At 39.5% G+C, this 12,392-nt stretch overlaps 1 protein-coding gene across 2 annotated transcripts; it reads left to right on the top strand.

Moving 5' to 3' along the window:
* The first annotated feature begins 346 nt into the window (after window positions 1–346).
* On the top strand, window positions 347–4,920 carry crhbp (corticotropin releasing hormone binding protein). 2 transcript variants are annotated; one of them, XM_061263601.1, is made up of 7 exons: window positions 347–717; window positions 1,081–1,174; window positions 1,886–2,043; window positions 2,194–2,404; window positions 3,298–3,446; window positions 3,858–3,962; window positions 4,339–4,475. In XM_061263601.1, the coding sequence occupies exons 1-7, from the start codon at window positions 637–639 to the stop codon at window positions 4,345–4,347; spliced, it is 807 nt and encodes a 268-aa protein (XP_061119585.1). In that variant the 5' UTR covers window positions 347–636; the 3' UTR covers window positions 4,348–4,475. The 2 variants fall into 2 exon arrangements, with proteins under 2 accessions (XP_061119585.1, XP_061119584.1); XM_061263600.1 differs by having other exon boundaries at window positions 352–717; window positions 3,845–3,962; window positions 4,339–4,920.
* Window positions 4,921–12,392: the final 7,472 nt, after the last annotated feature.

Here is a 12,392-nt window from a genome sequence, read left to right as displayed (position 1 = left end):
AAAACAAGGCTCATGTGAATAACTGTATTTTCTGTGCATTTTTATTAAGGGTGCCAATACTTCCGAAGCCTTCTGTGTGTAGTGTATCATGTAATGCAACGGAAATGCGGCAACTGCTGTGGAATTTTCATAACACCAATGACCATTTATGTCTCATTTTGTCTAGTTTTTTCTATTCTGGGGCTTAACAAATTGGTATGGAACACTAATTAAATGAAGCCTACTTCATTTTATATTTATTTTGCGTAACAGTCTACCTATTTAAATAAATTAGCATCACTGGAAACTCGGTCATTTGCTCTTTACTGAGGAATCTTCATTCAGAGGCTATGAGGATGAGGAGCCGTTAGTCTTTAGCGGGGCTTAAGTCTTAAGGCATCTGTCAGGTTATAAAGTCGTCTTCGTATGACTCTGGCAGTTTGTTCAACGTCTCTCTGACAGTTTGTTGAACTGTGGTGGTTCCTTCCATGCCCTCGTCACAACCACGCAATTTTGGACGGTTAGCCTGTAGTGCGTAAAGACTTATCAATAGATCTTTGCAAAGTGCGTTGTTTTTTAATTCAATCGGCATTCTATAAAAGGGGCGTTCTAGTCACTGGATCTCTACTTTCGTCTGTCAAGCGTTGGAGAGGTGCGATGTCTGTGACTTTCAGAGTTCAGCTGTATTTCTTCTTGCTGAGCCTTTCAGCTCTCAAGGGACAAAGCCGATACCTGGAGGTAAGATTACACGAGGGTCAATTTACTGCGTCCTATCTCAAAGTTACTGTGCGTTACATCACGTTTTTGGACCACATATTAATTCACCTAGTATTACTGAATTCAAGTAATGGTTGTGGCTACCAAGTGTATCTGCGTTTATAGGATAGTTTACTGTAATTTAGAGGTAGCTGTGGAATCTGTATGCTGTCATATTTATCGTTATTTATCGCTCCCTCACATTTTTCCGTCACAATCCATGACTTGATAATTAGCCTTCTTATTATTTAACGTTTAATCACATTCAAAATGAGAAGAATCACTTTGTAGGATTGCATTCGTAAGCTATATTGCTCACGTTCATTATACATGTTCTACTTTCAGGAAAATGAAATTACTCCAGAGGGATTATTCTCACTTCTAAATTCCGAAATCAAAAGAGAATTGTCTGAAGATTTTATTTACCGTAGACCTCTACGTAAGTAACTCCGTACAATACGTTTAATGTAGAATCACTATATTGTATGCAGTGTATTAATATATGTCGACCCACATGGCTAGCGCATGTTTATTTTGGCCCTCATCACGTGAAACTATTTATTATATTATTCATCTTTTCGATGATAGGCTAATCAATATAATCACGGAAATGACTTCCAATTGTAGGCTACGTGTCTATCTTTACTCTCTGCCATATTTTACTTTCTTGTGTAGAAGCATTCAGTTGAAGTTAGGCTGTATAGCCTAATGAAAACACTCCGTCATTGGTCCTAACCGCAACAAAAAACAAATGCATACATAAAAAACAGAAAGTTTGAATTAATACAGGCTATTTAATAATTAAAACAATGTATCCTATGTGATTTCAAAGGAAAATATTTGCTTATTATTGTATTGTTTTAGTTCTTGTATAAAACAATAGACTGCCTAGCTACTTGTATTAGGTTAGGCTACTTTATTGAAATATTCTTAAAAACGTCAAAATGACTGTTCACTTTAAAAAAAAATAAAACATCTTTACAATATTCTGAAGTGTCACAAGTGTGCTTGATTCAGGAATTATTAAACAATTAAAAATGCAATTTGAATCTTTTATATTTCTAAGTGCTGTTTTAACAGTGTACATGGAAACAGTGCTGTTGGAGTTAGAGATTGATAGAGGGCTGAACGGTGTGCTGTGATGTCCCAGGATGTCTGGACATGCTGGCAGCAGAGGGACAGTTCACTTTCACCGCAGACCGCCCGCAGCTCAACTGTGCAGCTTTCTTCATTGGCGAACCCAATGAGATGATCAGCGTAGCATATGACAATGTGAACATCGACTGCGATGGCGGGGATTTCATCAAGGTAATCCGTCTCCGCTGCGGCTGTGCCACAGTAGCACGGCTCGTCCACCTCCAGGACCTGTCGGCTCTGTCGTTGTGAGGATCAGCGGTGAAATGTATGCTACGTAACATCTATGTGACGTGAGTTGAGGTGGACTTATGTTTCTTGCAGGCGTTTGATGGCTGGGTTATGAAAGGGGAGAAGTTCCCTAGCTCCCAGGACCACCCTCTCCCGTTGCACGAGCGATACGTTGACCTCTGCGAGACAGGCTCGGTCAGGAGAGTGGTCCGCTCATCACAGAATGTGGCCATGATCTTCTTCCGCATACACAATGCTGGGAGTGGATTCAGCATCACTGTGAAGAAACTACTCAACCCCTTCCGTAAGTACCTCCACCACCCCCCCACCCCACCAAAAAAAGAAAATTTTGTGCTGTTTCCTGCCTTATTCATGGGGGGAAATATAATGTGGTCAATGTTCGTGTGTAGAGTGTGTAGAGTTTTGTTCTGTGTTGAGTCATGTGTTCAAATGGTCTGTAAGCAATTTCGTTTGGCCCTCTTCTCCTTCACTGCATCTGCCGCCATGCAGAATGATTTTCAATGAGAGGTGACATGCAGAAAGCAAGGGAGGGTTATGTCAATCTTTAAAATGTTATGTGCCTTAGAAAATGTGCCTCATAGTGCCATTTATTCATAATTAGTGTGGATATATTAGCACATAAGAATTGTGACAACCAAGCCAATAAGTTATTTTCTTAACAATTGCCAATGTATTCTAGCCATATACATATCACATAATGTTTAAAAGACAATTCTCCAAAGGAACATGCATAATTTACAGTTATATGAAGCAATAACAGAATACATAAATTACATAAATTGCATAAGCGCATGAATAATCACAGAACAAAACATTGCACTTCATATACACATTATGACTGAATTCGTTTTGTGCAAACCATGCAACCATACTATAATTTATGTCTTGACCAAATGCTACCCAAAAAAAGCAGGAAAAATGAACTCATAGTAAAAGCATGGCCTACATCATGGGCTGCACATGCGTGCATGGTTAGGCATGGTTAAAATAGCAGGCATAACTAGTAACTGCTTCTAGGTGACAAAAAACTGCGTGTGTGAGAGTGAGTGAGAGAGAGAGAGAGAGAGCGAGAGAGAGAGATAGTTAACTATATGTTATATAATTAAAATGTATAATTGTTCTTCTTGTAATACCTCATTTTCTTGACTTTTGTAATACCTTGTGTCTTTCCTCCAGCCTGCAACATAATCTCGCAGACCCCAGAGGGTAGCTTCACGATGGTGATCCCCCAGCAGCACAAGAACTGCAGTTTCTCCATCATATATCCTGTTGAGATTCAGATAGCAGAGCTCAGCTTGGGGCACTTCAGTGACTTCCCTGTTAAGGTAAGAGGGACCCTTCTTACTGTAGTGTGCACCTGCTGCATTGGTAAACCAATATTCTGGCTCATTTATCAACATTAGAGTAGTACCGGGAAAGTACAAAAAATGTGTGTCTCATTGTAATCTATTGCTGTGCATGTTTATAAATTTGAGATAAGATTGGCAACCCCCCCCCCCCGAACTGTAAAGAATAGACTGTTACATACCTGAAAACAATTGTTTTGTTGGATTAAAATTGTGAAGTGAATGCAGTGAAGGGAAATCTGTATTTTCAACAGGAAGTCAAGTGCCACAATAGTTTTATAAAGTTAGCTAAAAGAAAAACTGGAACTTCATGAGCTTCGCTGCACAGGAGATAACTGTAACTGGAGTTTTTCTTCTGCTGTTTACTCATTTCTCAGAGGGTTGTCCCAGGGTGTGCTGGAGCTGGAGATTTTGTGGAACTCCTGGGGGGTAATGGTGTGGACACCTCAAAGATGTTCCCTGTGGCTGACCTCTGCTATTCCTTCAGTGGACCTGGTGAGTAATGCCTCCTCACCTCAGCCAAAAACCTGTCTTCGCATGGTAACAGGGACAAACATTGTGAAATCACTTTAAACTACACAAGCTTCATGTAAATGAGCATGTCTGCAGCATGGAAGGAAGAAAATAGGAGTTTTTTTAATGAAGTTTTATGTTCACAATACCCTTCTACATTTCACAAGTCTCACAAAATTGGGGATCTACTGTAAATACTACAAATAGTTTCATACTAATGGATGTAGCCAGCATAAAACAAACTATATGTGTATGGTTGCTTGTGTTTGGGAATACTTTATTAAAAGGATTAAAAGAAACAACCAGTCTTGTTTGGATGTGGGGAAGACTGACTAAGTCTATTTTGGTTTGCTTTCAGCTCAAATGAAGATAGGGTGTGAAAACACCGTTGTGAGGATGGTATCAAGTGGGAAATTTGTAAACCGAGTGACTTTTCAATATCGACTCCTGGACCGGAGTGAGCTTCAGAAAATCAAAGGGAACACCGTGGAGGACTTGTGCTTCACTGAATGAGCTGGCTTTTCTGGCTCATTAAGGTGAATGACTGAAAGCCAAATAACCATGTGACTGAAGAGGCTGCATCCTGGAATCATATATTTCTTTTACAGGTTTATCTATTTATTACTTCATTATTTTTTGTCATGTATATTGAACCCCTCACTGATATAGGATCAATAAAACCCTATTTTGTGTTTGTGTGCACTGCTAAAACATTATTTGGCATTCCCTTTCTACAGTACTATATGAAAGGCAAAATACAATACGTTTTAGTAATTATATAAACATTCCAAACACCTCTAAAACTAAAATATAATATTATTTATATTTCTTGCTAAAATGTAAAAGTGCCCAATGCAATATATAAAAATCATGTCAATTGTATGCTGATATAATAATTTGTATCAAACTTGTTTTTAATAAAATTGTACTGCATGGTAAAGCAATCTCTCAAGTTGATAATCTCCAACACTTTAAAATCATAGATTTAGAATTCTGCAAATCGTTTGACAGGACTTGTACACGCAGCATAAAGTGTTTCATGAGTTTATGATCCTACAGCAGCCCCGTATGAGAAGAGGTCTGCAGTGACTGATACATATTGGTGGGTCTCTGAAGTAACACAGTGGGACAAACAATCAAGATGAAACAAGCTTTCTTTCCCTCAGCTCAATAACAATATTAAGTAACATTTTACGTGAAAACTTTGGAGGTTTGCCTACCAAATGGGGCTGGATTTAAAATGAAGCCTGATTTGATTTGTTACTCATGTGTTTACAGAACAAACACGCCTGCACTTACCTTGCTGCACAGCCCGCATAGAATCTAGACATAAAGTGCAACAATAGACACCCAAACGTCTTCTCTACAACACCCTCACCGCTGCCCTCTGCTACTCCTCACAGAAGCCAGAGCCTCAACAACATACCCACAGGTATGGAGATGGCTGTCGGCATTAGTCGGTTTTCTTCCTATCACACTCCCGATCACCACCTCTCCACCGCCTGGACACTCTTGTCACCTTCACTTGCAGTTACATCAAGAGGAAATCATGCCTCAGAAGAATGATCTCTCACCGTCTGTTCGTACTGCCTTCAGCTGAAGAGCCAACTGTCATTGTCCCGACATAGAAAAGATGACATTCTTTTCACTTTCTGTTTTTTTTATTTTCTATTGCCTCTCATAGCTTTTACAGGAAGCCTCTCTCAAGAACATTATGATTTAAGCAGAGAGCAGAGCACCAATGAATGTTAATGGATGTAAACTAAATGTCATTTGTTCACCAAACTTTATTGTATGTACACCACTTACAATGCAAGCTGATTATATACATTTACATTATCTATTTACTCTCCTGATTATGTCCTTGAAGTACGAAGTACTTGAAAAGTTAATTATACTGTACTGGTTTTGTATAGTAATGCAGGTCATGCAACAGTTCATGAAAACCAGTATTCCAACAATCATCATACACTGCATATTTTTACATCGATCAGCCAATATGACATTTACACCACTGAAAATATAACACTTAGGTCAATATACAGTGCAGTCCATAAGTATTTGGACAGTGACAACATTTTTGTTGTTTTGCCTCTGTACTCCGCACATTGGATTTGAACAGTGAATATGAGGTTAGTGCAGACTGGGGTCTATAGGCTGAATTTCCTCCAGGGATCAGCTGTTCTGGATGTACCTCTCAAATTAAACCTGACAGTATGCACCTTAACCTCATATTCATTGTTTCATTGTACAGAGCTTAAGCAACAAAAATTGTCCAAATACTTACGGACTGCGCAGTCATTTAGTAAACAGCTTAACTTGACTCTACTTATGCCTCCTCCACTCTGGACCATATGGCCATTTTGCATTCCTAACTTGGATTCATTCACTCATTTAACGATTGGTTCCCCATGATTGACAAAGAAGAAAACTAGTGCGGGTGTCTTGTTGAAAGATTTTGCTTTGATTTTTAAAATATTTTTTGTGCATTTTGAGCATGAAATAAACAGTGGTGCCAAGCTGCATTTTGGTGCGAAGAGCTGTATAAAGCTTTTTGGAAAAGTGAACTCAGTGTTGAAAAATGCTTGTTAGCAATTGTAAAAGAATGTCACGGTCCAGCAATAGCTGCTCTGCTGAGCCACTGTAAATATCTGTGTTGGCAAGAGGTCCTGCTGGAGGATCTGCAACCAAAGAGAGTCTATGTAGATCTGTGCTCCCTGTCCATAAAACGGTTTAACAATCAGAATATTTCAGCAAGAAACTTTGTCCAGAGCCATGCATAAAAAATGTATGTATGCCTTTGGCTATATACATTTGTAGTAATTGCAATCAGAAATTTAGAAAGTTGACAGATTAATGATTTGCTCTGAGAAAAAGGTAGATGATTGAAAGTTAAAGGCCACCAAATTCAGAGGTACTTAGATAATGCAAATAATGGAAAAGAATAGCAATTATAATGAATATGATTGCCTTGCATTTCAAGTTATTGCAACTATTTTATATTTCATCCCACAGTACTATGAGGCTTGCAGTCCCCTCAAAAGGTATTGGAACAACAAAGCCAATTTCTTTGTTTTTGCAATACACTGAAGATATTGGGGTTTACATAAAAAGATGAACACAAGACAAGAGTTCAGAATTTCAGCTTTTATCTCCTGGTATTTACACCTATATGTGTTAAACTATTTAGAAAATAGTTGGTATCAGACCACCCAATGTTTAGGTGAGCAAAAGTATTGGAACAGAAGAGTATTTAAATAAATTATAGCAAATAACACTTAATATTTGGTAGCATATCCCTTGCTTGAAATAATTGCATCAAGCCTGCGACCTATTGGCCAAACTGTTGCATTCTTCTTTTGTGATGCTTTTCCAGGCTTTTACTGAACCTCTTTCAGTTGTTGTTTGTTTAGGAAGTTTTTTCCCTTCAATCTCCTCTTCAGGAGGTGAAATGCATGCTCAATTGGCTTAAGGTCATGTGATTGAATTGGCCAGTCTAAAACTTTTCACTTTTTCTCCCTAATGAAGTCCTTTGTTGTGTTGTGTTTCGGGTAATTGTTTTGCTGCATGTTGAAGTTCCTCCCAATTACTTTGCATGCATTTCTCCATAAGTTGGCAGACAGAATGTTTTTGTAGACTTCTGAGTTCATCTTGCTGAAATCTTCATGAATAAAGATTAGTGAGCCCACTCCAGAAGCAGCCATGCAAGCCCAAGCCATGACACTTCCTCCACCGTGCTTCACAGATGAGCTTGTATGTTTCGGATCATGAGCAGATCCCTTCTTTCTCACCACTTTGGCCTTTCCATCTCTTTGGTAGAGGTTAATCTTGGTCTCATCAGTCCATAAAGCTTTGTTCCAGAATTTTATGGCTGATCTCTGTACTTCTTTGCAAATTGTAATCTGGCCTTCCAAGTGGTTTTCCTCTTGCGGTTTAGCCTCTATTTTGCTGCTCTCTAAGTCTTCTTTGAATGGTTGATTGAGATACCCTCACCCCTGCCCTGTGGAGCTTGTTTGTGATGTAACTGGCTGATGTTTTTGGGGTTTTCTTCACAGCTCTCACAACTGCTCTTGTTTTCCTTGGTCTACCTGTTCGATGTCTGTTGCTCAGTACGCCAGCGTTTTTTTTTTCTTTTTTCAGGACCTCCCAAGTTGTAGTACAAACTAACCCCAATGTTTGTGCAATAAATTTTCCCTCTTTCTATGTTTCAAAATGGCTTGCTTTTCTCCCAAAGACAGTCTTCACAAGCAAAACCCAAGGCTAAAACCAAGAGTAGACATTCAGAACTACTTATTGTTTAACCAATCAATTTAACAGGACACATCTGGATGACAAGAAACACATGTAAGTCCCATGTTCCAATACTTTTGCTCAGCTAGAAATGGTGGTCTGATACAATACAATAGGTGATATGTTCTAAGTTGTTTAATAAATCCAGACTTCAGAAATCAGAAATAAAATCTGAACTGTCATCACATGTACATCATTGACCTCCATGGTCTTCAATGTATAACAAAAACAAAGGAATTGACCTTACTGTTCCAATACTTTTTGAAGGGACTATATATTATTCAACAGAAATATATCACGTGCAAAAATAGACCTGAATTGAACATTTGGCTTTACTGACTTTTTGACTTCAGCAGGAAAAAAGGTCTACAGCATCATACTCTTCATAGTGCCAAAAATAAACATTGTTATGTAGAGGGGTGTCTCAATTTATTCTTGATTAAAGCCTGGAGACATTATCACAGCATGAGTCAGACATCCCAGAGTGAAGCTCTGCGTAATAACTGATGAGACCTAAAATCCTCACCAGGTAACTGAAAAGAATATTCATGCTGTTCATTATCTGCTTCCAGAAATCGCTGTCATGCTGAGGCACACCAGTCGATCACAGAGAACAATCATGAACCACCTGAGCCAGCTAACCAAACAGTAAATGCACATCATTAATTGATCGGTTTTGCAGCCACATTTCCCCCAAATGTACGAGGGCAGTCGTTGAGCTGAAAATAAAGTGTCACTCAGGAAGTCTTTATTATCCACACCATCTTAATCAAGCATCATCCTTTAGCATCCTTTAGGCATCCTCTGGTGGTTATGCTTCCAGTGTCATATCTTGTATTTTTGAATGAAAAGAAAAGAAACAGCTTTCCTGGAACCTGGCCTGTTTTTCCTTATTGCCTGCAAGCCACATAATTGTCACTATGTCAACCATAAAAGGCACATTTGTTTCTCACAATGATAAATAAATCAGTCATTACATTATTTAACAGTGTCCAGCACTTGTATTGTATATGTGTATGAAAATGCAATTTTACATTTACATTTTAGTCATTTGGCAGACGCTTTTAATCCAAAGCGAATTACAAGTGCATAGGTTCTTCCACAAGTTAAAGTAACACACCCATAACTAGTAAAATACACATGAAGTGCTGTTCTAAACATGCAGTCATCATAAGTGCAAATCAGGAGGTAGGACTAAGGTACAGTTTGAAAAGGTGTGTTTTTAGTCCACGTCGAAATAGGGGGAGGGATTCTGTTGTCCTGACAGTGGTAGGCAAGTCATTCCACCACTGAGGAACCAGAACGGAAAACAGGAGTGAACGTGCAGCTCGACCGCCAGGTGCTTGTAGTGAGGAAACCATAAGGCAACCAGAGCTGGCAGACCGGAGTGGTCTAGCTGGGGAGTAGGGAGTGATTAAGGAATATTAAATTGCAACCCCTCCATTCCCCAGATTTTCTTGGTCTTATCTTCCACAGAATATTACAATATACTTCAGATTTTGTATCCAATAACCCACAACAATCAAGGCTGTCCCTATTGCTGTTTTTATTTAGCATTTGTAGCCTAGTGGCAAAGGCACATGCCTGGGACCCAGAAGGTTGGTTGTTCAAGCCCCAGTGTTGCCACAATAAGATCTGAACAGCTATTGGGACTTTGCGCTAGGCCCTGAACCGAGCATTGTTCCAGAGGGATTGCCCCCTTCATTCAACTGTAACGTTTCAATATTTTGTGTTCCCGTCCTAAATCGTACACTCCAATTGAACTGTTTCTGAAGCAATCATAAAGCATAAATGATCACCTAATGTTGTATTACACTTTTGAACCAACATAATTCTCAGTCATTTTCGCAAGTTGTTTGGTTCATTTTGGAATGATTTGCCTATTGGTTTTTGAGTAAAGTAAGCACAATTTATGTACTGACAAGCAAAGGCTAGTGTAAAACATGCCGAGTGATTAGGAGAGACTGGTATGCTGGTAAGTGCCAAAGTTTAACCAGGATACTTGTTTTGAAGCCACTACAAATCTTTTAATGGTGCCTGTGTTATGTGCCAGTGTTTTTCTGCTTGGTGGTGTGCGGCATGCTGCTGCGCTTCTTTCTGCCTCCCCTGTAGGTGGAGAGGATGACGTCACGGTCTCGTTCCGGAGATCTACGTCGGAGGACGCACTCCAGACGCACGCAGCTGCACGGCGACCCGTTCCTGGAGTCGCATGTTGCCAAGGACGCCATGCAGGCTGGGAAGAAGATGCACAACTATTAATCTTGAAGTGCCTCGTTTCACGTCAGTCTACCACCGACTGCTGACTGCTGATCTACGAACCGGGTCATAACAACCTGCCGCATAATGTCACCTGTTGTGTCTCTGGTCAAAGCTAGGGCTTGAGATACTCACATCTCAAGGATAATTAAATCAAACAGGATGCACCTGGCCACAATTTGGATTGCCACAGCAAAGGGTCTGAATACTTATGTAAATGAGCAAAGTATAAATTGATGGGCAAAAATGCCAATTTTTTCAATTTACAACACAATAATGTGTGCAAAAGGTTAAGCATTCTGAATACTTTCTGAAGCCTCTGCCTGTGAAAAGCAGAAGGAAACGTTCGGGGCGACGGTAATTCCTCTGCCTGTAAAAGCAGAAGAAAACGTTCGACGGTAATTTCCTTTTATCCTGGAGATATTATAAATTGGAAATATATTCTTCAGTAGTATTTTCTACCAATCACGTGGCTGAGAATATGTTCATCTACCTACAAATAACCTCAGCAACATATACTACATTATTAAATTACATTACTTTAGAGAACAGCCATTATGGAAAGATTACGCTTACAGGTCAAATCCCATTACTTATTACAGGTCCAGTAGAGTTGTATGAAATTTCACTTACAGTGAAAATAAGGAATTCTATTGATTGTGAATTAGGATACAACATTTCTCACACCATAGTTTATTCTTCTGTACTTCTGCACTCCTGCTTTTTCAGCTTTCAACAATCACAGCACTTCTAAATTGCACACTCTACCCCCATGCCATGCTTGTCCCCATATGCAGGTATTATTCCCCATTTTCTGACAAAAATCCTGTGAGCAAGCAGGGTCTCAGAACTTATCACATCCACAGCTCACATCAGCCCGCATCTCCTTTCACAGTCAGTGACACGGAATAAACACTCCAAATTGCTCAATAAATCACTGTCAGAGATAAGAACTAAACTCTGTAGTTGCTACTGTGAATATCAAATGGGTAGACAAAAACAAATTAAGTTTTAAACATGATAACAGATATTTTTAACATTATTTTGAAGTCGTTCAATATACGTTCAACCCTCTCAGAGATGTTCTTCCAAATGTACTGATGTAATGTAAACATGTTGTTCTGTTATCTTCTCTCTCCATGCAATGTGCAGTGTGATGATCTGTGGTGGGCTTTGTGCCTGGGTTTGTGTGCAGCTCATTTGTGTTCTGCTCCGTGAGCGGGATTGTCAGTGTGACATGAGGAGACGATGCAGGGTAACTAGAGTGTCTCATGTCCGTAAAAGGAGACAGACATGAATGTAGGACAGCTTGACAATAGCTAATTTAGTGGGAGCATGATAGCCATACGAGCTAAACCATGCAAGCTGTCCATTATTCTCTACCAAAACAGGGTTATTTTATTATCATCATACTTCTTACAGCAGGCAATCACATGTTAGTCCTCTCTGGTCATCACTGGCTGCTGGACTTGTGAAATTAGTATAGCTGAATGGATGTGCCAGTGTCGTATAGAAAGCCACCGATTCTCTTTGAATAAATTGAGTCCTGTATTTGGCTGAACTTGATTCTTATGCTCCAGAGGGCGATTTTCCCACACACAGGAGCATCAAAGATTATGCAAAATGGCATTTAGGAATGCGATGATCTCCCAGGAGGATCATTAGTGTGACTGAACCAAAGCTGTTGTGGAAAACCAAAGAGCCACATAAGAGGATATCCGGTAATCTTCCATCTGCCCACTGTGAAAATCTAAGAGGTGTGAAATTTTACAATCCCTGCATCATTGTTTTCAGCATCATCATCTCTTTCTATTCAGAATCCTGCAGAAATGTTTCTCTTGTGTTCCAGGATCACTCTGCCTCCCA

The sequence above is a fragment of the Conger conger genome, chromosome 12, assembly GCF_963514075.1.
Source record: "Conger conger chromosome 12, fConCon1.1, whole genome shotgun sequence".
Classification (NCBI taxonomy): domain Eukaryota; kingdom Metazoa; phylum Chordata; class Actinopteri; order Anguilliformes; family Congridae; genus Conger; species Conger conger.
The sequence above is the reverse complement of the archived record's forward strand: the minus strand, read 5'-3'. Positions and strand labels throughout refer to the sequence as shown.

Coding starts and splice junctions, on each gene's coding strand:
- crhbp (XM_061263600.1), top strand. CDS start 637: ATGTCTGTGACTTTCAGAGTTCAGCTGTATTTCTTCTTGCTGAGCCTT. Junction 718..1,080: donor GACAAAGCCGATACCTGGAG/GTAAGATTACAC, acceptor TTCTACTTTCAG/GAAAATGAAATTACTCCAGA. Junction 1,175..1,885: donor TATTTACCGTAGACCTCTAC/GTAAGTAACTCC, acceptor GTGATGTCCCAG/GATGTCTGGACATGCTGGCA.